Source organism: Ahaetulla prasina, chromosome 1 (genome assembly GCF_028640845.1).
Source record: "Ahaetulla prasina isolate Xishuangbanna chromosome 1, ASM2864084v1, whole genome shotgun sequence".
Taxonomy (NCBI): domain Eukaryota; kingdom Metazoa; phylum Chordata; class Lepidosauria; order Squamata; family Colubridae; genus Ahaetulla; species Ahaetulla prasina.
The window spans coordinates 84890455-84917382 of NC_080539.1; the positions used below are offsets into that span (position 1 = coordinate 84890455).

The window sequence follows — 26928 nt, forward strand, 5'->3', positions numbered from 1 at the left end:
GTGCAGGTAATCCTTGATTTATGACCACAACTGAACCCAAAATTTCCATTGTTAAGCAAAACAGTTGTTACGTTTTGCCCTAATTTATAACCTTTCTTGCCACAGTTGTTAAGCGAAACACTGCAGCTGTTAAGTGAATCAGGCTTCATCACTGGCTTTGTCAAAAGGTCGCAAAAGGTTATCATATGATCCCGAGATCTTGCAAGTGTCATAAATATATTCCAGTTGCCAAGTGTCCAAATTCTGATCATGTGACCATGGGAATGCTGCAACAGTCATAAATGTGAAAAGTCATCAGTCACTTTTTTCAGTGCCACTGTAACTTCGAACGATCACTAAATAAATGGGTTGTAAGTAGAATGTCACCTGTGTACCAAGGTGATGCACTGTCCCCACTGCTATTCTGCATAGACCCCTTCAGCCACATAATCAGAAGAACTGGATAAGGATACAAGTTCAAAAGTGGAACTACTACCAGCCACCTCCTATACATGGATTACATCAACTTGAACACAAAGAGTGAACGAGATTATCGATTTGCTGATCCACTCAACTCAATCTAGAGTCATGGTGTCATTTGGACTAGAGAAGTCTAGAAAGAGTGCAGAGAAGAGCAACAAAGATGATTAGAGGACTGGAGGCTAAAGCATATGAAGAACGGTTGCAGGAACTGGGTATGTCTAGTTTAATGAAAAGAAGGACTAGGGGAGACATGATAGCAGTGTTCCAATATCTCAGAGGTTGCCACAGAGAAGAGGGAGTCAAATTATTCTCCAAAGCACCTGAGGGTAGAACAAGAAGCAATGAGTGGAAAGTGGTCGAGGAGAGAAGCAACTAAAAATTAAGGAGAAATTTCCTGGCAGTTAGAACAATTAATCAGTGGAACAACTTGTCTCCAGAAGTTGTGAATGCTCCAACAATGGAAGTTTTTAAGAAGATGTTGGATAACCATTTGTCTGAAGTGGTGTAGGGTTTCCTGCCTGGGCAGGGGGTTGGACTAGAAGACCTCCAAGGTCCCTTCCAACTCTGTTGTTGTTGTTGTTGTTGTTATTAGTAGTAGTATGTCCGGATCATAGTCAAGAATGGGAAAGTAGTTAGGACTGATGGGGTGGGACTACCAACACAGAAAACATACAGACCAGTTACAAGTTCCTTGGTATCCCATAGTTACATGGGAACCACAATAAGGAGGCAAGGAAGACAGCAACATCCAGTTACCACCAAAGAATCAGACAGGTCCTCAAGAGTCGGCTCAGGAGAAAGAACAAGATCCATGCCATCAAGGCCCTGCCCTGTCCTGAGGCACCCTGCCGGTGTAGTGAGTTGGCCAAAGAAAGACATGGAAGCTTCCACCAACACCCTGAGACTGTACATCAGCTGGAAACTGGGAAGTCAGGGTTTGTTAAGTGTCAAAGCCACTGTCATGGATGAAACCCAGAGCACACAGGAGCCCTCACTGTATTGTGACACTATTGTTAAAAACTGGAATTAAAACAGCACTTAATAGAATTCTCCATTCTACAGGGAAGTATGTCCCATATAGTACAGGTAGTCCTCGACTTACGATAGTTCGCTTAGTGACTGTTCAAAGTTATAACGGTACTGAAAAAAGTGACTTATGACCATTTTCCACACTTATGCCTGTTGCAGCATCTCTATGGTCATGTGATTTACATTCAGATGCTTGACAACTGACTCACATTTATGATGGTTGCAGTGTCCTGGGGTCACGTGGTCTCCTTTTGCAACCTTCTGACAAGCAAAGTCAATGGGGAAACCAGATTCACTTAAAAACCAAGTTACTAATTTAAGAACTGCAGTGATTCACTTAACAAATATAGTGAGAAGAATCATAAAATGGGGCAAAACTCACTTAACAAATTTCTCACTTAGCAACATAAATTGTTGTCATACGTTGAGGACTACCTGTACATTTGTCCCTACAAGAAACCTGCCTGTCAGATTACATGGACAGAAAAAAAGTCCACAAGTAAGACACCCCAGTGGTCTTATTTAAGCAGTGTGTTTTTCAATCTTGGCAATGATGGGGAATTGAGGGAGCTGAAAACTACACATCTTAACATTGCCAAGGTTGAAAAACACTGTTCTAGAATATATAACAGAATAGAATAGAATTCTTTATTGGCCAAGTGTAATTGGATACACGAGGAATTTGTCTTTGGTGCATATGCTCTCAGTGTACATAAAGAAAAAATAAAATGTATTTATCAAGAATCATAAGATACAACACTTAATGATAGTCCTAAAATGGACACCTAAATGCACCCACCCAACCTAAAATGGACACCTAGCATCAAAAACGTCATCAAAAAAGCACAACAAAGAATGTTCTTTCTGCGCCAACTCAGAAAGCTCAAACTGCCCAAGGAGCTGCTGATACAGTTCTACAGAGGAATTATTGAATCTGTCATCTACACCTCTATAACTGTCTGGTTTGTTCTGCAAACCCAACCAACAAGACAGACACAGACTTCAGAGGATAATTAGATTTGCAGAAAAAACAATTGCTCCCAACCTGCCTTCCACTGAGGACCTGTATACTGCACGAGTCAAAAAGAGGGCTGTGAAAATATTTACAGACCTCTCACATCTTGGACATAAACTGTTTCAACTCCTACCCTCAAAACGACGCTATAGAGCACTGCACACCAGAACAACTAGACACAAGAACAGTTTTTTCCCGAACGCCATCACTCTGCTAAACAAATAATTCCCTCAACTCTGTCAAACTATTTACTAAGTCTGCATTACTATTAATCTTGTCATTGTTCCTATCATCTATCTCTTCCCACTTATGATTGTATGACTGTAACCTTATTGCTTGTATCCTTATGATTTATATTGACTGTTTCCTAATATGATTTGATTGCTTATCTGTTCCCTATGACTATCATTAAGTGTTTTACCTTACGATTCTTGATGAAGGTATCTTTTCTTTTATGTACACTGAGAGCATATGCACCAAGACAAATTCCTTGTGTATCCAATCACACTTGGCCAATAAAGAATTCTATTCTATTCTATTCTATTCTATTCTATTCTATTCTATTCTATTCTATTCTATTCTATTCGTAGGATACTAATAAACAATCAAAACATACTAGGAAACACTAAAACAATATAAATTGTAAAGATACAAGCAACACGGTTATAGCCATAAGTGGGAAGAGATAGGAACTAGGAAGAAAGCGTATCTACGAATTCCTACTTTTTCAAAGACAAGCTGAGCTTTTACCCTTTCCCCTCCAACTCCATTCCCCGCCCCCCACCCCGCTCCCCCGCAACAGCAGCCGACATACGCCCGTCCCAATCCCAGCAAAGATGCGCACGTCAATTCTCCTGGGCCGAACCGCTCCTCCCTTCCACCAGGGGCGCTCTCCGATGTCAAAGACGCCGTGCACGTGCACTTTGTTTTGGTGACCGCAAGAGACAGCGAGAGAGGGAGGGAGGGAAGGAAGAGAGAGAGCCGTTCGTGGGGCAGCGCGCCTGCGCATACCGGCAGGCCGCGCCCCGAAGGGCGGGGCGAAAAGGGGAGGAGCTACGTGCGCAGGCGTAGAGAGCACGTTTCCGTGCGGGAGTTGGAAGTCCTTGCCCCCCGTCCTCTCTCCTGGGTGCCTAATAAGAGAGGTGGTGGAGGGGAAGGGCCAGAGGTGGTGCCTCGGTCGGGACCTGACTGAGACGCGGGCGGCGTCTGTTTCCCGGGTGGCGTCGGCGGCGCTCCCAAAATGTCGCAGACGGCCATGTCCGAGACCTACGGTAGGGAGCGGTGGCCCGGGGTTGAGCAGCGAGGGAGGGAGGGAGGGAAGGAGGGGGTCCGCGTAGGGTCTGCTTTCTTTGCTACCGAGAGAGCTACGGGAAGAAAGCAGGTTCAGAAAAAGACGAGGCGCCAAGCGTTACGTCCAGCGGAAGAATCTTTCCATTGGCTTGCCGGGGATGGGCTTTGCGTAATAAAGCTGCCCTTCTGTTTTCTTTTAACGAGCATAAAGGTGCTTTCTCCTTTACGCGATAGGATCGCGCCTGGAGACATGAAAGCCTCGCGCATCTCTTCCCGGGCTTCTCCCCTTTGGAGCAGGAGGGGGAAGAGTTGCAGCCCTTCGCTAGTAAGCAAGCAAGGTAGAGAGGGGTTGCTGGGGGAGACCTTGACAGCTTACTTGAAGTTGGGGTTTTACAGATATCAGGTGGTCCTTGACTTACGACCACAACTCTGCCCAACATTTCTCTGCTTAAGTGGGTTGTGCCCCATTTTACGATCTTTCTTGCCACAGCGGTTAAGCGAATGCTGGCAGATGTTCAGTTAGTAACACAGTGGTTGAGGGCATCTAGCTTTCCCCATTGATTCTGCTTGTCAAAAGGTTGCAAAAGCTGATCACACAACCTCAGGACACAGCAACGATCATAAGTATGAACTAATTGCCGAGAGGCTGAATTTTGAACACATGATCATGGGGATGCTACAAAGGTCGTAAGGGTGAAAAATGGTCATAAGTCACATTTTTCAGTGCCACTGTAACTTTGAACAGTCACTAAATGAAGTGTTGTAAGTTGAAGACTACCTGTAGTCAAAACTCTGATTCCTTACATTTTGACCTTTCGGATTTATCACCCTTCTATCCCCATAGTAGGTTAGTTGCTTTCAACTTTTTCTAATAACCCATGATCCACTTTCCACCAAGCGTGCATTTAGAAATGAAGCTTACCCATTGTGGTGGTGTTCTGATAGCAACCTATCTTGGGTTAGAGAAAGACTGTGACCCAATAGTAGTTCTCACCCAGTAATTAAGATTGCTGATATCACTACTACTAATAATGAAAATTGCCACATTGCTAGATAGTGGTTTAGCTTTGCGAAAAATAAGGTTGTGAAATATATTTTGTATGTCTGGATGAAGTAGAAGTTTCCATCTAATTTAACTTAGACTTCCTTCTGCATATGGCTCCTTAAAAATGCTTAATCCTGTGTGTACACTAACTGTAGCAATGTAGTAAGCTCTGTATTTGTAAAGGAATTTAGAGGTGACCTTGTGGAAGATAAGAAAAAGCTGGTAAGGGGGGAAAGGAAGGAGGCTTATTAAAGGCTGGCCATTAATACAGCTTGAAGGAGAAATCACCCAGTGAGAGTGGCCTGAATAAGAACTTTAAAATACTTCAGTGTAAGATGGGTCACAACAAAATTGGGCAGGCTTTTGAAGTATTGTTATGCTGTCTTGCCACAATAAAGAGCATTCCCTGAAGCCCTGACATACTTGTTTGTTGACTCAAAGAACTGCCTCAAAAACTTTTACTTGGTGCCAGTGTAATTCTTCAAGGAAGCCAAATTACCCCAGCACATAACTTTTCTTAGGAAAGATGATTGGTTTACAATTGTTTTGTGTTAAGTGATACAGATCTAAGATACAGATCTGACCATTATGTAAGCTCGAATTGTTACATACTGTATTTGTAAAGGAGTAATTTCTATACCTCATACAAATGGGAAAATGGTTAAATAATGACAACAGTAGGTTTTGAATGCAAGTGTATGTGATGTTCTTACAGCATACAAGCTCAAAATGAAAGAATACTATGTATAATGCACAGAATAGGAAAACAAGAATAAGAGTTGAATACTACTGAACTTTATCAGGATACAAAAGCCTAACTGTCTGCATAAAATAAATGCCACATGTTTCAAGTTTACTTTATTCACTTTCCTGAACAAAGCAGTACTGTAGTTTCATTGCTAAGTGCCAGATATTGCCATAGCTCAATCCTCTTGGCAGTTAAAGTAAATTGCTGGATATGTATTTAGAGAAGTTTACTACATCTTTTCTTTTTTCTATATCAGAGTTCTTCATTAATATTTGTTCTCCTTATAAGTAGATGGGCTTCTGGGAATTTGTATCCTATTCTAGAGTTATAACCTCTTTGTTTTCACATCAACGAGCATAATCCATGATCTTAAAATATGCATTGAAATTCTAGAAGATTGCATACTGAGTTGGAATCCATTGGAGGTGTTTGTAGATTTTATTAGAGTTTGAAGATCTGGAAGAACAAAACTAGTGTCTCCTAAGCAAACTGCAGTTCAAGCAGTCTGATTTTTACCACTTTTTTTCTATGTTTCCATATTCAAATCTAATTTGAAAAGCTAGTGTCCCATACTCAAATCTAGTTTCAGATTTTCAGATCATGTTTTAAGGTTATGTGGGGGACGGGGAGGGGGGCAAAAGTGGAAGGAGATATTCTCTTAGTAAAAGGAGTTAATTCATTTTGGGAAAGGAACTTTGAAGAGTAACAAACACAACCAATAACCATGGAGCAAATGGCCATCAAACAATGATTCTATTCAAAGCTAGCAGAAGTTTCTGTTTCATGGTTTTAAGTTTTATTGTACCTGCAAATATTCTAGAAATGACATACCGCACACTATTTTGTTTCACTTCTGTCCCTTCCCAGATCTGATTTCTTTCATGAGGTTGCAATCCTGGTGTTTATATACACTTTCAGGTGAAATATATTTATAATTATAAAAGAATAAAACCATAAAAATTCTAAGTTTAAGAAAACTGACAGTATATCAAATAATACATTCATGAAATATGGTATAAAATTATATTTTTGCTTGCTGATTCATGATATGTGAATGTATGTATGTATGGTTGCCATAAAGAAAGAAAGGTCAACCTATTCTGTAGAGCACCTGAAGGCTGGCCAAGAAGCAGTGAATGGAAACTAATCAGAGAGAGATCCAACCTAGAACTAAGGAGAAATTTCCTGACAGTGAGAACAATAAACCGGTGGAACAGCTTGCCTCCAGAAATTGTGGATGCTGCAACACTGGAGGTTTTTAAGAAGAGATTAGAAAACATTTGTTTGAAATGGTACAGGGTTTCCTGCCTGAGCAGGGGTTGGACTAGAAGACCTCTAAGGTGTTTTCCAACTCTGTTCTTCTGAATAATTCAAAAACAGTTTTAAATTATTTAGGGAAATTTAAATTTAACATTAGAGAGTGATATGTCTAATTTTTCAGTATTCCAAATTTTATCATTCCAACTATTATGTAAAAGTTTGATGGCTATATTTTGCAGACTTCATGTTTCTAAAATATATTTATCATGAACATTTGAGCTCTTGGGAAATGAAAATACACTCAGCACACAAAATCCTTCTTGGGGATTTTTTTTGTCCCAGGTCAACAGTGTCTTGAAACTCAAAGTGCTTTTGTCATTAGGGGGAAAAAAAGAATAAGCTTTGTAATGAAATGCCTTTTAGAGCTTTCTTCCCCATTTGGTTGAACCATTTAAACAACCCAGGCAATAAGTTCTGTGAATTGCTTTCTTTGTCGAGAAACCTTATCTATTTTGAAAGAGTATTAGTGAATCCAGTAATTTGGGGAAAATAGTGTTTGGTCACGTAGGCCAAATGACATGCAAGAAAGGCTTCTGGCAAGAGTGGCAACAAATAAGACAGAAAGAACACCACATTCCTTTGCCTGGTGTCTAGTGGTTCCATGGCAGTGAACCCAGGAAGGATCATAAATTATGGTGCCAATGTAATTAACTCTCTGTGTCTTTTTAAGATAACCAACTAAAGTCATAAGAACACAAAATAAAGCACAGGGTTCAAAATTTAGGGCTATGATTTTACCTATATTAATTTGACTTTGAAAAAAAAAAGGTTTGATGCAATCTTTCAGGTTTGACGGCATCACTGAGTGAAGCTAGAATGAAGAATTAAAAAAAACAATGCACAGATGCATTCCACATTGAATAATCCTATAACAATTCATTTAAAATGTTTATATGTTTTGAAGGATATTTCTTTTAGAAAATGCATTTAATGCTACCAATTCTGATTAAAAATAATGATTTCCTTTATATTTCTCTGAGCAAAGTTGAGCAAAGTTTGTCAGATAATTTTTCAAGTGATCAAATCTTACTAAAGATTTCTAAAGATACTACATTTTCTAATAAGTGGTTATCTGAGCATTTCCATTGGTGAGCATTAACTTTCATTAAAAGCAGGAAAACATTAGTTTCATGTTTCATAACTTTATTCCTAACATTAAATATATATGTGTGTGTATTATATACCCTCTTGGTGTGAATTTGATTGGTTATTACTATCATGTTAAAGCCCTGCCTCTGAAATTTTGAAACTATCCCATTATTGCCAAAAATGGAAGAACATTCCTGTTTGATGACAACCTTCCAATACCTTGGAGCCTAGGTAATAGGTATTTGTGAGATTCTTGTAGGGGCTAAATGCCAGTGATCTAAAATAGATGTCTTAAAATGATCTAAATATTTATTACATTGAGGCAGATAAGGATTATCCAGATTTCAAGAGGGAAATAGTATCATTCAATTGCCTGCTTTCATTCTGGCTTTCAGACTTCTTTCATTCCCAGTGTTGGGTTAATTATATCTGTTCTAACAAAACTGGATAAAATTTTGATACTGTTCCTTTGCATGAAATAGTTGATAATTTTTGTAAAAATTAAATAGCAGTTAACAATTTCCAGGCCCTTCTTAATTCATAAAAATGAATTTGCCTGAGACCAGAATAACTATGGCAAATCTTTATTTTTTAAAAAAGCTCTCATTCTGTATAAACCAAAAATGTAATAAATACATGCAATGAATGAAAAACAACTTTCCACATCTTCATACCAATTCATGTGAACCAATGAGATGTTTTAACATTTCAGCCATTTGAATAGAGGAAGTTCACTGTAGGCAAGATTGTTATCTAAATAAGGCAACAACTAGTTTTCTCAAGAAGTTAATATATTAGCTCTTTGAAATGGGAAATAGCAAAGTACTTTATAATCAGGATGTGAGAATGTATTTTTTTTAAAAGCTGTACCTCCATTAATATTTGTGCAAATATAAATTTATGTTTGTATTTTACCCCAAGCTTTTGATTAATTATATGCCATCAAACTGTCAGTGACTAGGTAAATTTTGTTCATTAAGATCTTTTCCTACCCTGGTCGTTAGGTCTTTCAACAATCCATTCAACACCTCTGTAACTGAGTCCATCCACTTTGCTGCTGATTGTCCTCTTGTTAAAATATGTGCTTGAGCGGTGTGATATCTATTGAGTATAACTATTGATTATTTCTGTTATAATGTCCTTGTGAATACTGAATTACAGCTCAACAGTTTTTCTATTCAGTATTCTTGTGATATGCTTTTAAGACAAAAGAAAATAACAGTTATAGTATGGCTCTAGATTTAAAGATATTAACATGTAATCTTGTTTACAGATTTCCTGTTTAAATTTTTGGTCATTGGAAATGCTGGAACTGGCAAATCCTGTTTGCTTCATCAGTTTATTGAGAAGAAATGTAAGTAAAATTGTATTATTTTTGCAGCCAAATCCTATCCACTTTGGAATTTACGGGCGGTAGCATTTTATTAATCATCATCATGATGATATTTCTTAAAAGTATTACTAATGAAGTATGCCAGAAATCTATAAACATGGTTGTAGAAGGGTATGTTATATTCAGATTAGTTTCTATTTGACTATGTGAAATCATCCAAAACTGATCTCCTGTCTTCATTATGAGAGCAGGATATATGACCTTACAAGTCAATCTATGGGTGTCTATCCAAAGGATTGTAGGATAATGCACACATTTCGTTTGTATATTATTGAGTGAAAGCATGATAGAAGTGGTTTTAAGTATAGGTTGATTATATTCAGAAACTTTAAAAACATCTTAAGGCAGAAAAAAATCAAATATTGAAATCCATACCATCCAAGATGAGGCATGGCATGTATTGGGGGATTTTAATAGCTCCAGTGGTCGTTGGGAGAGAAACCCTGCTAAGTATAACCTTTCCAAGAATGCCGTGCCTTGTCTGGCTAACAATTTTCTCCTTCAAAAGATTGAGGGAGCCCCAAGAGTGTCAGCAATTTTTGACTTGATGCTAAGTAACAGGAAGTCTTAGGCAAGGAAAAGCAAGTGGCAGGAACATTTGAAAAAGACAGTTGTGTTTTGTTGGAGTTTGTGTGATAAGAGAAACTAAAACGGTAGGTAATGATCATGACTTGGACTTGAAGAAAGCTAGTAGTTCAGGCAGAGAGAGAGAGAGAAAGAGAGAGACTAACTACTAGTCTGGACCTTTATGGCTAATGGCAAACTTGAATTTGGTCTCTTGGACCACATCTTAATGCTACCACATTTCTATGTTCAAAACTTGTTCATCTGAGTAAGTTTTAAGAATTCAGCATGATTAAAAAAGATTATAAATAGCAGAAATGACTATTAGCAAATGTGATCATTCAGTACACTCAATACATTTGTTTCTTGTAATAAAAACATTTTTCATTTAATAACCCAAAGTTACAAACACTGTTCTGTTATGATTCATTACTCAGATTTATACTCTGTCCAGCTTACAAAATGTAATATCTTACTATTCATGTGTTCTTCTGATTTTTAGCTTTTAATATACTGGCAAAAGAAAGATGTTCTGTTTTTTACAAATTCATAATGGCTTCTGGTTTAAGTTTAATTCAGTTTCCAAGCATCTAATTACTATAAGAATCAACAAATTATGATAGTGACTTTATTAGCATTCGAACCTTTATGTAATATATTTTGTATTCTGATAATAGCACAATTAATTTCCATTTGTACAGGTTTTTTTCAATTTTCCATTTGTTTCTTTTTCCTGGCTTCAAAAGTTCCATAATGTTAGCATCCGTACACTGACAATGACATAACCTGTTATGACCCTTGCCCTTTTAACCGGAGTTGAGTACTAATTAAGATTTTTTTTTTCTATTATAGTCAAAGATGACTCAAATCACACTATAGGAGTGGAGTTTGGTTCAAAGATAATAAATGTTGGAGGCAAATATGTAAAACTGCAGATATGGGATACAGCTGGACAAGAACGGTTCAGGTATAATTTTCTGTTAAATAAGGAAAAGCAATTCCAAGATATAGGTGTTTCAGTATTTCTGTTAAAGTGAAGGCTACTTTCTTCTTGTAACTTTATAACATTTTTATAGCCAACCCAAGCACAATTGTATTGATAGAACAGTAATGAGACTATGTAACTTCAGCGTGGCTGAATAACACTAGAAGATGCTATAACTAGCAAATGGGGTTCGTAATGGCATTGCTATTATCTGAGAAATTCTGATCCAGTCCGGCTAAAAGGAAACACAACTGGGTAGTTAATAATGCTCTCATTAGCCGGAATTCAATATAAAACGAATGGCTATGTGTTTTAAATAAATACATACATTTAAATGGTGGAGTACATAAATATCTAACTCTAGTTTTGTCTTGCAAGTACAAACCTAAACAAGCACTGTAGTTTATGCTTGCAATTTTAGCATTGCACAGAACTCAAATTTCTGTCCTTTTAATTACTGTGGGGTTTTTTTTTTCACAGATCAGTAACACGAAGCTATTACAGAGGTGCTGCAGGTGCCTTGCTTGTTTATGACATCACCAGGTAAAAGCAAAATACTAGACACATCTTTTTCCTTCTGTTCAATCATGTCTGATTCTCAGAGACTACCTGGACAAGTCCCTGCGGGTTTTTTTTTCCCCCTGCAAGGTTTTTTCAGAAGTGGTTTGCCATTGCCTTCTTCCTAGGGCTGAAAGTGACTGGCCCAGGGTTACACTGTTCCTTCACACCCAAGATGGAACTAGAATTCACAGTTCCTCAGTTTCTAGACTGATGTCTTAACCATTATTATTATTATTATTATTATTATTATTATTATTATTATTATTATTATTATTATTATTATTATTATTAATTAGATTTATAAACCGCCCTTCTCCCGAAGGACTCAGGGCGGTGTACAGCCAGGATAAAAGAAAGCAATATACAGTTAAAATACAATTAAAAAACTTATTATACTATATGGCCGGAATTAGAATAATTAATCTAAAAACCCCAATTAAAACTAGAGAAAATTTAAAATTTAAAATTAAACAATTTAAGAAAGCCCCGAACAAACAGATATGTTTTCAGTTCGCGAAAAGTCCGAAGGTCAGGAATTTGACGTAAACCAGGGGGGAGTTCATTCCAAAGAGTGGGGGCCCCCACAGAGAAGGATCTTCCTCTGGGGGCCGCCAGCCGGCATTGTCTGGCGGACGGCACCCTGAGAAGGCCCTCTCTGTGCGAGCGTACGGGTCGGTGGGAGGCATGAGGTAACAGAAGGCGGTCCCGTAAGTACCCAGGTCCCAAGCCATGGAGCGCTTTAAAGGTGGTTACCAAAACCTTGAAATGCACCCGAAAGGCAACAGGAAGCCAGTGCAGTCTGCGCAGGAGAGGTGTCACATGGGAGCTACGCGGAGCTCCCTCTATCACCCGCGCAGCTGCATTCTGGACCAACTGAAGCCTCCGAGTGCATCTCAAGGGGAGCCCCATGTAGAGAGCATTGCAATAATCCAGGCGGGAGGTGACAAGAGCGTGAGTGACTGTGCACAGGGCATCCCGATCAAGGAAGGGGCGCAACTGCCGAACCAGGCGAACCTGGTGAAAGGCTCTCCTGGAGACGGCCGCCAAATGATCTTCAAACGACAGCCGTGCATCCAGGAGAACACCCAAGTTGCGCACTCCTTCCTTTGGGGCCAATAACTCGCCCCCAACAGCCAGCTGCGGCTGCAGCTGACTGTATCGGGGTGCCGGCATCCACAGCCACTCCGTCTTGGAGGGATTGAGCTTGAGCCTGTTCCTCCCCATCCAGACCCGTACGGCTTCCAAACACCGGGACAACACTTGACAGCCGTTGGGGTGGCCCGGGTGAAAAGTACAGCTGAGTATCATCAGCGACAGTTGATATCTCACCCCAAAGCCACTGATGATCTCACCCAACGGCTTCATATAGATGTTGAACAGGAGGGGTGAGAGAATCGACCCCTGCGGCACCCCACAAGTGAGGTGTCTCGCGGTCGACCTCTGCCCCCCTGTCAACACCGTCTGCGACCGGTCGGAGAGATAGGAGGAGAACCACCGATAAACGGTGTCTCCCACTCCCAATCCCTCCAACCGGTGCAGCAGGATACCATGGTCGATGGTATCGAAAGCCGCTGAGAGGTCTAATAGGACCAGGGCAGAGGAATAACCCCTGTCTCTGGCCCTCCAGAGATCATCCACCAACGCGACCAAAGCTGTCTCCGTGCTGTATCCGGGTCGGAAACCGGACTGGAACGGGTCTAGATAGACGGCTTCATCCAGGTATTGGGGTAGCTGTTGCGCCACAGCACTCTCTACAACCTTCGCAACAAAGGGAAGGTTGGAGACTGGACGATAATTACCCAAAATAGCTGGGTCCAGGGAGGGCTTCTTGAGGAGGGGTCTCACCACCGCCTCTTTCAAGGCGGCAGGGAAAACCCCTTCCAACAAAGAAGCGTTGATAATCCCCTGGAGCCAGCCTCGTGTCACCTCCTGAGTGGCCAGTACCAACCAGGAAGGACACAGGTCCAGTAAACATGTAGTGGCGTGAAGCCTCCCCAACAACCTGTCCATGTCCTCGGGAGCCACAGGGTCAAACTCATCCCAAATGGACTCAACAAGACGTGTCTCCTCTCCCTCGCTTGGATCATCCCAATTTCGGTCCAGACCATCCCGGAGCTGAGCGATTTTATCGTATAGATAACCACTAAACTCCTCGGCACGTCCCTGCAACGGGTCATCCCGCACCTCCTGATGAAGGAGGGAGCGGGTCACCCGAAACAGGGCGGCCGGGCGGTTATCTGCCGACGCAATGAGGGTGGAGGCATATAAGCGCCTCGCCTCCCTCATTGCCACTAGGTAGGTCCTAGAATAGGATCTAACTAGTGTTCGGTCAGCTTCTGAGCGGCTGGACCTCCAGACACTCTCTAGGCGTCTTCTCCGGCGTTTCATCTCCCTCAGTCCCTCGGAGAACCAAGGGGCCGGGCGAGGCCTCCGCCGGGTCAGAGGCCGCAAGGGCACAACACGGTCCAAAGCTCCAGCCGCGGCCCGTTCCCAGGCCGCAACTAGCTCTCCAGCCGTGCCGTGGGCCAGGTCCTCAGGAAACGGCCCAAGCTCCGTCTGGAACCTCTCCGGGTCTATCAGGCGCCTGGGACGGAACCAACGCGTTGGCTCCGTCTCCCTGCGATGGTGGATAGCGGTCCGAAAATCTAAGCGAAGGAGAGAATGATCTGACCATGACACCGGTTCTATTTCTAAGTTATCTAATGCCAGATCATTTCGCCACTGACCAGAGATATAAATCAGGTCCAATGTGCCACCCCCTGTGTGCGTGGGGCCATCAATTACCTGGATCAGGTCCAAGGCCGTCATGGAAGCCTGGAACTCCCGAGCCGCTGTCGATGACAAGCCCGTCGATGGCAGGTTAAAGTCCCCCATGACTATCAGTCTGGGGGTCTCCACCGCCACCCCGGCGAGTACCTCCAACAGCTCGGGTAGGGCTGTGGTCACGCAGCAAGGAGCCAGGTACGTGATCAACAAGCCCATCTGATCGCGATGGCCCCACTTCACTAAGAGGGATTCACAACCGGCAATCTGAGGAACAGTGGCCTCCCTCGGCTCTAGACTTTCTCTAATAACAACCGCTACCCCCCCACCCCTACCTTGGGCTCTCGGCTGATGAAATGCTCGGAAACCTGGTGGGCATAACTCCACAAGGGGAACCCCCCCCTCCGGACCCAACCAGGTCTCCGTAATGCCCATGAGGTCCGCGGCTTCCCCCTGAATAAGATCACCAATCAGGGGGGCCTTATTGACCACGGACCGGGCATTACATAACATCAGCCGGAGACCAAGGCTCTGAGGACCATGGCCCCCCGGGGAACGGGTGAAGACTGAGGGGCCGGAGCACGTGATCGTTTTGAGACAACAAGCACGTGCTCCCAACATTTGATGTGGCCCCCCGCTTCCGCCATATCTGCCTCTCCCACTTACCGTACAGATGGAACAATTCTCCACTCCTGGAATGAACCCATCCCCCTCTGCCTTCGGACCAGATGATACAATGCCGCGAACAAGCACAGGGGCTAAAACCCTCCCCGACGGGTTATTCCCCCCACCCGTCGTATCCCTCTCTCCCCTTAAAAGACCCCTTTTAAAAAACCTATTTAAAAATCCCCAGAAACTCTTCTTGGCCGCATGCCACCTCTCTGGGTCCCAAGACCCTTCGTTGAGGTAAGCTCTTGATAACCTAGAGGGCCATTCCTGCGAGGCGGGGGAACCTCGCAGTCGTAATAGTTCGGTGGATGAGTATCTCATGAAAGAATAATAGTTTACGACAGCGAAAATGTACAACCCAAGCCGGCATAGATGTTAACCGGCTTCTAGTCCAACCGAGTTGACTGTTCCGCTCAAGTCCAAATGAACCCAAAGCCGGCCAAGTCCAGATGATCCAGGAAACAACCAAGGGGTCCAGGGGTCTGGCCAAATCTAATGGTCTCCCCCCCGGCAGCTGGTACAATAGTATCCTCCTCGGTTGCCAGCCACTAAGATGGAATAGTGGCCCTCGGAAACTCGGCATTTCTCCATCCTGGGGGAGGGACTCCTGCCGCTCCGTAGTCTGATGGAATACCGCACGTTCTAGTGCCACCAGTACCGCAATTGCCGCCAGAATCACCGCCGTTCCAGAGGCCGCCATTAATAGTGCCGGATCCATGTTAAAGTCATGTCCCAGCACGCCGCAGATAGAAGTTGAGGACGCCCCGCCGATGTGCTGCTGATGAGAAATGCAGCACAAAATCATGCCGCTGAGGAGCTTTCCAGCGAAGGCCAGGCCTGATAGAAAAGTCCACTGGGGGGGGGGGAGAAACAGCCGATCTTCGGGCCCTCCAAAAGTCCAGCCCGAGCGGCCCACCACCCTGCCGCCAACCTTGTAAGCGGCCAGGGGATCGAACTAAGGCCCGCCCAGGACGACTGCCCCACCCCGAAGTAGTCGCCGCCATCCGCTGTCCCTCAGTTGGTAAAGAGTGCGGTTCCAAAATCCTGCCGCTGATGGAAGTCGCGGCCGAGGCTGAGCATACCCAGAAAAGTCAGCTGGGAGGGGGGAGGGCAACAGATATTCAAGCCCTCCTCTCCGATCCGAACGGCCGCCAGCATTAGCTCACGGCCGGGGATCTTAAAAGCCAGTCCGGAACGGTAACCCCAACCCTAAAATGGCGGCCGCTATCCGCTGCTTTCCCAAGGCTCCGGCCCCGAGTTCAGCAGCCGAGAAACCACTGAGGCCCAAAGACCTCGTTCTCGGCTGCCAACACGATGACACCACCTGGGGCCGAAGTCTATACAGCCCGGCGAGCGGCCACCGATCTCAAAGCCAGTCCGTGGCTATGCAGTCTGTGCGGCCCGGCTCACGGCCGAAGATCTCAGAAGCCGGCGACTGCGAAATCCACGCAGCCCGGCTCACAGCCGGGGATCTTAAAGCCGGTCCGGGGCGGTAGGCCCTACCCCAAAATGGCCGCCGTCATCCGCTGCTCTCCCAAGACTCCGGCCCAGAACTCAGCAACCGAGAGACCACTGAGGTCCAAAGACCTCACTCTCGGCTGTCAGCATGCTGACCCACCTGGGACCGAAGTCTGTGCAGCCCGGCGAGCGGCCGAACAGCATCTCGGCCGGGAAACACCGGCCGCCGTCTTCATGAGCTCAAAATACCACCGCCATTACGCGCATGCGCAGAAGAGAAGATAAACCAAACTGTGTCCAGAAGAATCTTAGGCATAGTTAAAATCTGGATAATCCTTTCATATTCTCTAGGGGATATGGAATTTTCTTACAGCTGATATGTATTCTGCACATAAATTGAACTATCTAGGGAGAAGTTGCTGCCTCTATACTTTCTCTCTAGTTAGTTTCACAAACTTCTATAAGCGACGTCACTCAAATCTGCTCCCTTCCCAATTCTTTTAACAATTAGAATTAGTCCTGGTCTATAAGGGAGTCTGTTTAAAACCTCCTATGTATGTAACTGCATACATGGATCTATTTGGACAGTTTAGTCAAATAGATAAAACTCCTATGGATTATGTTTTATTTGTTTCTGAGAACTTTATTTGACGTGACTTCTCATCAGAAATTTCCTCAGCTCTTTGATCCTAGTTTTATTCTCAGGATGTTGGCTTTCTCCTGGGAACTGAATAAAGTAGAAAATATACAATCTGGAATCATAGCTGAAAGCATTGGATCAACATTCAGTTACTTGCTTTCTGATCTAGCTCTTCTGGCTATCTGGCTGTTGTGATAGTTTCAGTTCCCCTAGTGCATTAAACCAGATCTCAATATAAGAATGAATATTTTTGTGACACTGCAGTCATAACTGGAAATACTTTTCAGGTATCTTATTGTGCAGTAGCTTCTTTACAGACTTCTAATCAAGTACAGCAAAATATTTCTATAAGGGTGGTTGTGGGTTGTAAATATTAATAAAAAATATTTTATTCTTTGATTTAGTCGAGAAACCTACAACGCACTTACTAACTGGCTGACAGATGCAAGGATGTTAGCAAGTCAGAATATTGTAATAATATTATGTGGGAACAAAAAGGATCTTGATGGAGACAGGGAAGTCACTTTCCTAGAAGCATCCAGATTTGCTCAGGAAAATGGTAAGTAGTTTTCTTGATGTCTTATGGTTTCCTGATAAAGGGCTGTAGTGAAAATCCCCACACACAAACATTTAGAGTGAAATTGAGGTTTTAGGAAAGAAACTTTATTTTATTTATTTATTTATTTATTTATTTGATTTTTATACCGCCCTTCTCCCGAAGGACTCAGGGCGGTGTACAGGCAAAATAAAACAGATAGTACAATATACAATTTAAAATGCAATTAAAAAACTTATTTTAAAATTGGCCTGAAAAGTATACAATGAACTAAAAACCCCATTTAAAATTAGTTAATAAGAATTTAAAATTTAATAAATTCAATTTAAGCCAGCCCCGCGCGAATAAAAAGATATGTCTTCAGTTCGCGACGGAATGTCCGAAGGTCAGGTATTTGGCGTAAACCCGGGGGAAGTTCGTTCCAGAGTGGAGCCCCACAGAGAAGGACCTTCCCCGGGGGGCCGCCAGCCAACATTGCTTGGCGGACGGCACCCTGAGAAGTCCCTCTCTGTGAGAGCGTACGGGTCGGTGGGAGGCATGTGGTAACAGCAGGCGGTCCCGTAAGTACCCAGGCCCTAAGCCATGGAGCGCTTTAAAGGTAGTAACCAAAACCTTAAAGTGCACTCGAAAGGCCACAGGTAGCCAGTGCAGTCTGCGCAGGAGCGGTGTTATATGGGAGCTACGCGGAGCTCCCTCTATCACCCGCGCAGCTGCATTCTGGACTAACTGAAGCCTCCGAGTGCACTTCAAGGGGAGCCCCATGTAGAGAGCATTACAATAATCCAAGCGAGAGGTAACGAGCGCATGAGTGACCGTGCACAAGGCATCCCGATCAAGGAAGGGGCGCAACTGCCGAACCAGGCGAACCTGGTGGAAGGCCCCCCTGGAGACGGCCGTCAAATGATCTTCAAACGACAGCCGCTCATCCAGGAGGACACCTAAGTTGCGCACCCTATCCTTTGGGGCCAATAACTCGCCTCCAACAGTCAGCCGCGGCTGCAGCTGACTGAATCGGGGTGCTGGCATCCACAGCCACTCCGTCTTGGAGGGATTAAGCTTGAGCCTGTTTCTCCCCATCCAGACCCGTACGGCTTCCACGCACCAGGACAGCACTTCAACAGCTTCATTGGGGTGGCCTGGGGTGGAAAAGTACAGCTGGGTGTCATCCGCGTACAGCTGGTATCTCACCCCAAAGCCACTGATGATCTCACCCAACGGCTTCATATAGATGTTGAACAGAAGGGGCGAGAGAATCGACCCCTGCGGCACCCCACAAGTGAGGTCCCTCGCGGTTGACCTCTGCCCCCCTGTCAACACCGTCTGCGACCGGTCAGAGAGATAGGAGGAGAACCACCGATACACGGTGCCTCCCACTCCCAATCCCCCCAACCGGCACAGCAGGATACCATGGTCGATGGTATCAAAAGCCGCTGAGAGGTCTAATAGGACCAGGGCAGAGGAATAACCCCTGGCCCTGGCCCTCCAGAGATCATCCACCAATGCGACCAAAGCTGTCTCCGTGCTGTACCCGGGTCGGAAGCCGGACTGGAACAGGTCTAGATAGACGGCTTCATCCAGGTATTGGGGTAGCTGTCGCGCCACAGCACTCTCTACAACCTTCGCAACAAAGGGAAGGTTGGAGACTGGACGATAATTACCCAAAATAACTGGGTCCAGGGAGGGCTTCTTGAGGAGGGGTCTCACCACCGCCTCTTTCAAGGCGGCAGGGAAAACCCCTTCCAACAAAGAAGCGTTGATAATCCCCTGGAGCCAGCCTCGTGTCACCTCCTGAGTGGCCAGTACCAACCAGGAAGGACACAGGTCCAGTAAACATGTAGTGGCGTGAAGCCTCCCCAACAACCTGTCCATGTCCTCGGGAGCCACAGGGTCAAACTCATCCCAAATGGACTCAACAAGACGTGTCTCCTCTCCCTCGCTTGGATCATCCCAATTTCGGTCCAGACCATCCCGGAGCTGAGCGATTTTATCGTATAGATAACCACTAAACTCCTCGGCACGTCCCTGCAACGGGTCATCCCGCACCTCCTGATGAAGGAGGGAGCGTGTCACCCGAAACAGGGCGGCCGGGCAGTTATCTGCCGACGCAATGAGGGTGGAGGCATATAAGCGCCTCGCCTCCCTCATTGCCACTAGGTAGGTCCTAGAATAGGACCTAACTAGTGTCCGATCAGCTTCGGAACGGCTGGACCTCCAGGTGCTCTCTAGACGTCTTCTCCGGCGTTTCATCTCCCTCAGCCCCTCGGAGAACCAAGGGGCCAGACGAGATCTGCGCCGGGTCAGAGGTCGCAAAGGCACGACACGGTCCAAGGCCCCAGCCGCGGCCCGCTCCCAGGCCGCGACTAGTTCCTCAGTCGTGCCGTGGGCCAGATCCTCAGGGAATGGCCCAAGCTCCGTCAGGAACCTCTCAGGGTCCATCAGGCGCCTGGGACGGAACCACCGTATAGGTTCCGTCTCCCTGCGATGGTGGATGGCGGTTCGGAAGTCTAGTCGAAGGAGAAAATGATCGGACCATGACATCGGTTCTGTTACTAAATCATCTAGTTCCAGATCATTTAACCACTGTCCAGAGATATAAATCAGGTCCAGTGTGCCTCCCCCCATGTGCGTGGGGCCATCATTTACCCGAATCAGGTCCAAGCCTTTCTTGTTTCCTTTTTCCACACATTGCTTGTTTTTAAGTACTGTTTTCCAGTCTGCTTGAGTGTGTCTTTTGTGTTTAAAATAACACAACCAGTCTGAGTATATAGGATTATGTGAATATTGTAATATACTTATGTGAATAGTTAAATTTGATTACATTATGACATTGTAAGAATAGTCAGTTTTGTCCTATTGTTGGACTCCCTTAATGATCCAAGTCAGGGAGGCGAGAGTAAAAGAAAGTTCATAATGAACACCCCTGGATTTTGCCTGCAAATACTAGTCATATCCTGGTTATATTATATGCTAGTTAATGTATAATTGGACTCTTGATTCAAGGCTACAGCAGAAAACATTCAGGATTAAGAATAGGAAATTAAATCTAGCTAGCAGCAGGGTTCTGCAGAGAGAACCACACTACTTGAGAACATTTGTATTTGTTGTACTGTTGCTCCCAACTCTTCTCGTTGGAAATTTGTTCCTGATGTGCTCCAGCTGATATTTAACAAATTGACTAGTCATATCTTCCCAGGTAAAGGAAAGAGCCATATTAAACCAATGCCATCCTTGAAAGGGCTTTAGTTGCTGTATGTAATTTCTTCTCAGTGAGGAAGAAGGAAGCAGACCATAATCTTGACGTTCTTAGAATTGTCATAACCATATTAATTTTAGTACAATTAGTCCCCATCTTGCAACCATAATTGAGCCTGGAATTATGGTTGTAAAGCATTGCAGTCATTAAGTTAGTCATCACATGATAGCATTCGATCTTCTGACCTTTTTTGTGGTGGTCATTAAGCAAGCACAGCGGTCATTTAGCAAATATGTATCGTCCAATGAACATTGTTTGCCAGAAATCAGAAATAATGCAAGAACCAGCAAAAAAGTTCAAAACATAGGGTCATGACCATGGAACGCTAGAAATGGCTGTAAAGATGAGCTGGTTGCCAAGTGCCCAACATGTAAATCATGTGACTGTGGGGTGGTACAGCCAGCAGAACTTTAAAATCATGTTGTAAGTACCTTTTGATGGGTCCACCTGGTTGTTAAACTAGGATTACCAGCAGGGATGGATTCCACTTACCTTTACTACCGGTTCGCAACGGGAGCGCATATATGCATGCGCAGAAGCTTCTGCGCATGTGCAGATCACCCATGATGACGTCATGGTGGGTGAGTGGAGCCTCCCCCTGGTTTTACTACCAGTTTTATAGAACCAGACCAAACCAGCAGCAACCCACCACTGATTACCGTTATATAAACTAGGATTACAGGTATTCTCTCTCTGTCTCTCTCTCTCTCTGTCTCTCTCTCTCTCCTCCCTCCCTCCCTCCCTCCCTCTCCCTCGCTCTCTTTTGCTCTTTATAAGTCAATTTGTATGTAGCACAAAGTCATGTCACATGAGATAAGTAGCCATATATAGCAAAGCAGAGCTGCATTTTAATGTTCTCCAGATAGAATGCAAATGAATGCAGCTATTGGCAATGCTGTTCTCTGGGGAAAATGTTGTACTTGCAAGCAGTCCATATTGAGTATGTGTAAAAATGGTTGTCCTCTGGCTTGTGTACTGTCTTCCCCATTTTGGTAGACAGTATCGTTTCACTTGAAGGCATTTCATGTAGTTTAGAATATTGGAATTTACAGTACATGTGAATCTTGCCAGAAGCGATAAAGAGACAATTTTGGATGGGAGCAGAGCTTTAGAGAGAGGTTCTTGCTCAAGGTCTAGCAACTAGATTTTCCCTAGCTGTGTTCTAGGATCTTCTTAGTTTGAAAGATGGGAGGTATTTTACTGGTTAGAATTTTCTCCTAAATGTTTTCTCCCATATAGGCTGCAGTATTAGATGCCCAGTGGGGTTTACTGATAAGTACTGTAGATACAGACAGAATTGACTTAGGAATGTACAATAAGGAATTGATAAAAACTGGTCAGGGAAATCTTCTATGGGAAGAATATGATGGCATATGTAAATATATTGCATTTAAAGCGGAAAGACCATTACTGAGTCGTTTTGAACACTGATCAGACACATTTCATTTTTACTGTTACAGAGCTGATGTTTTTGGAGACAAGTGCATTGACAGGGGAGAATGTTGAAGAAGCCTTTGTACAATGTGCAAGAAAGATACTTAATAAGATTGAGTCAGGTAATCATAATCCAAATTTCAGTTATTAAAATATTTTTACCTAGGATTAATTGACATTTATGAAATGATAAAATACTCCTGGATTAAATGTGTTTTTCCTTTGTTGTAAAATTCTATCTGAATTTTATGCCTAAATGGTCAAATTTAATGCTTTCTTTCCAAGCCATGTTACATTTATTTTCCAGTACAGAAAGTATGTTATATTTTTTATTTATTTATTACTCAGCTTTATTATTTTTACAAATAACTCAAGACAACAAACATATTCAACACACCTCCCTTTTCCTATTTTCTCCACAACAACAAACCTGTGAAATGGGTTTGGCTGAGAGAGCGCGTGACTAGCCCAAAGTCACCCAGCTGTCTTTCATGGCTTAAGACGGGTCTTGAACTCACCGTCTCTTGCTTAGCTACTAGACCAAATTGGTTCTCCTTATAGATATTCATTATGTAATCTTGTATAAAAAGGATTTGTCATAAGAAAGAAAAACCCTTTAATCAAGATAAATCTATTTTTTTATATATTGCTGGAAGTTTTTCTATGTTACATCTGAAAACATTTAAAACAATTTCTGAACCCTATTGCATAAAACATTAAGATCTGGTGCTAAGGCAAACAATCTCAGATTGTGATCTGCAGCTTTCATTATCATGTGCTATCTCTTGATATATCTCTGAACTAAGAGGAAGGAAATTGCTGTCATGTTGCATGACAGATCAGGCGAGTAAATATTACTAAACAGTAGCTAACAAAAAAAAATAATCCCAATCTCACTAACATAAACTATAATTCTAGAGAAAAATGTATATGTTTTTGTTTTTAAAGTACAGGGTTTGTGTGTCAGCGCTATGGACATTCTCAATCCTCAAGTGTAATGGATATTGTCTTATAATTTAAATTACATTCATAATGTTTTTTAATCTTGTGTGTGCCGTTTGCGACCATAGGAGAAAAAGAAATTGTATTTTGTTTTGTCAGGTGAACTGGATCCTGAAAGGATGGGCTCAGGAATTCAATATGGAGATGCTGCTTTGAGACAGCTAAGATCTCCACGGAGAGCACAGGCTCAGAGTGTTCAAGAATGCGGCTGTTAAAAGCAAGCAACAAGGAAACGTCTTGTTTTATGAAACATAAGGTCTGTATTACCAAGTTAGTATCACCTTTGCTTCAGTTTAGTACAATAAAAATAGCTTTTCCAAGTTTTTTAGTATAGATTGTAAGCATTCATGGACATTTGCTTGTAATTCAGAAATTAATTTCAGTGCCCTCTTACTATTTCAGCTGAAACGGGTTCATATGTTCTTCCAAAAATCTTAGGAAGCGCCATTCTTTCTGACACTTTTGTAGTTGATACTTCGTTGGCACTTTCATATTTCTCTCTATAATTAACTAAAAACAGAAAAATCATCCTTAGCTAAAAAGAGATTGACATAAATTTGAGATTGTCACCTTTTCTCGTACTATCTTCCTGAAATCTATTTTAATGGGTTGGATATTACGTGTATAGAATAGAATAGAATAGAATAGAATAGACTTTTTAATGGCCAAGTGTGATTGGACACACAAGGAATTTGTCTTGGTGCATATGCTCTCAGTGTACATAAAAGAAAAGATACCAAAATCATTCAGTGGAATTCATTCACTGTCTTTTGATTTCTTTTCTTTATTGATTAATGAGCTACATACAGTTTATATAGCTCCAAATATATATTTTTTCAGTAATGCTAAAGGGTTATCACCTTGATCTAAAATGTGCTGTTCTCGAAATAATGATTATTCCTAGAATATTTACATAACCACCTACAGTGATTTTAGGTACACTTACACATAATGTATGAATGCACATATAAACCCTTGACAGTGACTCACATGAGAATGGCTTGCTGTCAAAACATAGCACATAGCACCACCTCCATTTTTTTCTAATTTTAATGACAAACCTTTAAAATGTTCCCTTTTGCAACAATAAGAGAGCATCACACTTCTTAATATATTTTCAGCTGCTGGATGGGTGGGATAAGGACAGGCAAGGCTCACATTTTTTCAGGGTTTAATGTATAAATATTTGGTTTTATGACTTCCATACAGCCATGGTAGCACTGTGGTTAGAGAGCAATACTGCAGGATACTTCTGCTGACTGCTGGCTGCCTGCAATTTGGCAGTTCAAATCACAACAGGCTCAAGGTTGACTCAACCTTCCATCCTTCCGTGGTCGGTAAAATGAGGACTCAGATTGTTGGGAGCAATAGGCTGACTCTGTAAACTGCTTAGGGATGTAAAGCACTGTGAAGCAGTATATAAGTCTAAGTGCTATTGTTATTGCTATTCCTTCTTGCCTCCCCCTCCCCCCCCCAAGCTGACCTTTATTATCTTCACTGGCCTCCCCTCTGCTGGGCTCATCATCACAGCCATGCAAAGGGAAGGTCTGCAGCTCAGGGATTATTTGCACCTTTGTGAATCTTCCCCACTCAGCCAGCAGCCACCACCACCACCACCACCCCGTCCCACTGCACCTTGCCAGCCACTCACACACCCTCCCCCCCCCCCACAGCAATTACTTATCTGACTGATAGCCCGCTTGTAAGGTGCCTGGGACTTGCATCGTCCTGTTAGCTTCCCCACTGATTGGTTGTCAGAAGCTGGCAGGATGTAGCGACTTAACTAGCAATCTTCCCCTAACTTACTGGCAATAGGGCCAGTAAGGATTGACATCATAAAGCAATGTGGTCACATGACATTCAGCTTTACAATAACATAGCTTAGCAATGGAAATTCTGGCCCCAATTTCATTATTAACCAAGGACTACCTTGTCTCTGTACTTGGATTTCTCCATATACTTACCAAGAGTCAAAGGCAAAAAAGAAAAAGACCCCCTAAAATGCAATTAACTGCTTAATTTTAGTAGTATAATCTATAGAAACTTTGGACATTGCAAATATATGGATTGGTGAATCACATGAGGCTTAAATGCATACATTAAGATACTGGTATCTTAACCTTGATTGCACCTGCTAGCTCCCCCCCCCTTTTTTAAAGTACATATAAACTTAAATCTGTTAACACTGAAATGCTATTTATTTTTCAGCTCTCCTTTCAAGTAATTCATGGAAAAACTGCCGTTGCTACAAGAATCTGCATTTTTAGAACTCCTTTTTGATTCAACAAAACACAACATACGGCTTTTTTTTTAAAAAAAAAAAGTACAGTGGAATGGCAGAGCAACACCGCAAAAAAAGAACATTTGGTAATACAGTGGACAATATTGAGACATAAAATATACCTGTACGTAAATATTTTCTGTTACATATTTGTGTTTCTTATTGTTACTTAAAAACACTGGTGTATCCACGTGTATATACGACATTGTCATTAAATTTCCAAAGCATGATATACTGACATGATATTGCACTAACACTGTTTTTTTTAATTAACTAAAAATTTAACTCTGGTAGGCATTATCATGTTTCAGGGTTATTATTTTTTTTTACAAAGGCTTTTATTTATGAGCTGACATTGAAAGCTACTGGCATTGACTGCCAGTGTTTTATTTGCCACTTTCTATAGGGGCTTACATAAACTATTTTTTGAAAACTGTTAGGTCATATGTTTACTAATCTGCATACTGAAAAGATTTTTTTTTACTGAAGCGTAATTGTTCTTGTTTCTTGAAATGCTTAAATGTATTCCAGTTTGTCAAATGTAAGCTATAAATATAGTTGTGAACTCAAAGCTTGCTGCTGTCTGAATTTGACCAGGGAATTTTTTATTATTATTATTGTATTTTTTTGCATTTTAGACTGCAACTAAGAATTGTAGTTTCAGGTAAAAAGATAATGCCTACTTCTTTTCCCCCTCCAGAGAAGTGTTTGAAGTCAGTCACCATTATCTTTTTTTAAAAAAAAAAAATTAAAAGAATTTCTACATATAAGTTTGTTCAGATTATACTCAGTTAAAATAATTTTAATGAAAAGTAGGATAGTTCCATCTAAAAGAGAATTTGCTTTAATTCCTATTCCTCTTACAAACTATAAGTTTGTGGAAGCTTACTCTAGAAATGCAACCGGCTTAGACAAAGTTATACATTTCTATTGTAAACCTGCAGAAAGCTACATCTTCTGATAAAAATCTTTCTGTGCCACTGAAAGGAAACAATTTTGCTTTCATAGTAGACAAATGGACATCACTTGGGAATATGAAATCGTGACTTTGCTGAAGAGACTGTAAAAATGGCCTCTTTGAATATTCCTAGTACATTTGAAGAGCACCATTTCTGGGTTTGGAAACTGAGGCTGCAAATGAGAATTCTGGGTAATTGAAAGTTTTTATATGGATGAGCAAGGGGAAAAATATATTGCTTCCATAGCTATTTAAAAAGCAGCTTTTCAGCTGCCTTGTACCTGAAAGAATGTAAATGTTAGTATTAATTTCAATTAAAAATCTTACTGCCTTGGAGTCAAAATAGATGAATCCACATAAACATTCTTTGTATATTTGAAGTGCAGCCACAGTGAGGTGATGAGTATAATTAA

General features: G+C 42.4%; 1 protein-coding gene across 2 annotated transcripts; it reads left to right on the plus strand.

Moving 5' to 3' along the window:
• Positions 1–3548: 3548 nt before the first annotated feature.
• On the plus strand, positions 3549–26128 carry RAB4A (RAB4A, member RAS oncogene family). Of its 2 annotated transcripts, none has more exons than XM_058166658.1 (8): positions 3549–3777; positions 9272–9352; positions 10808–10922; positions 11421–11483; positions 17436–17590; positions 22301–22396; positions 23376–23532; positions 25485–26128. In XM_058166658.1, the coding sequence occupies exons 1-7, from the start codon at positions 3747–3749 to the stop codon at positions 23489–23491; spliced, it is 657 nt and encodes a 218-aa protein (XP_058022641.1). In that variant the 5' UTR covers positions 3549–3746; the 3' UTR covers positions 23492–23532; positions 25485–26128. The 2 variants fall into 2 exon arrangements, with proteins under 2 accessions (XP_058022641.1, XP_058022633.1); XM_058166650.1 differs by lacking the exon at positions 3549–3777 and adding an exon at positions 6464–6507.
• Positions 26129–26928: the final 800 nt, after the last annotated feature.

Coding starts and splice junctions, on each gene's coding strand:
- RAB4A (XM_058166650.1), top strand. CDS start 6,471: ATGAGGTTGCAATCCTGGTGTTTATATACACTTTCAG. Junction 6,508..9,271: donor GTGTTTATATACACTTTCAG/GTGAAATATATT, acceptor TCTTGTTTACAG/ATTTCCTGTTTAAATTTTTG. Junction 9,353..10,807: donor TCAGTTTATTGAGAAGAAAT/GTAAGTAAAATT, acceptor TTTCTATTATAG/TCAAAGATGACTCAAATCAC.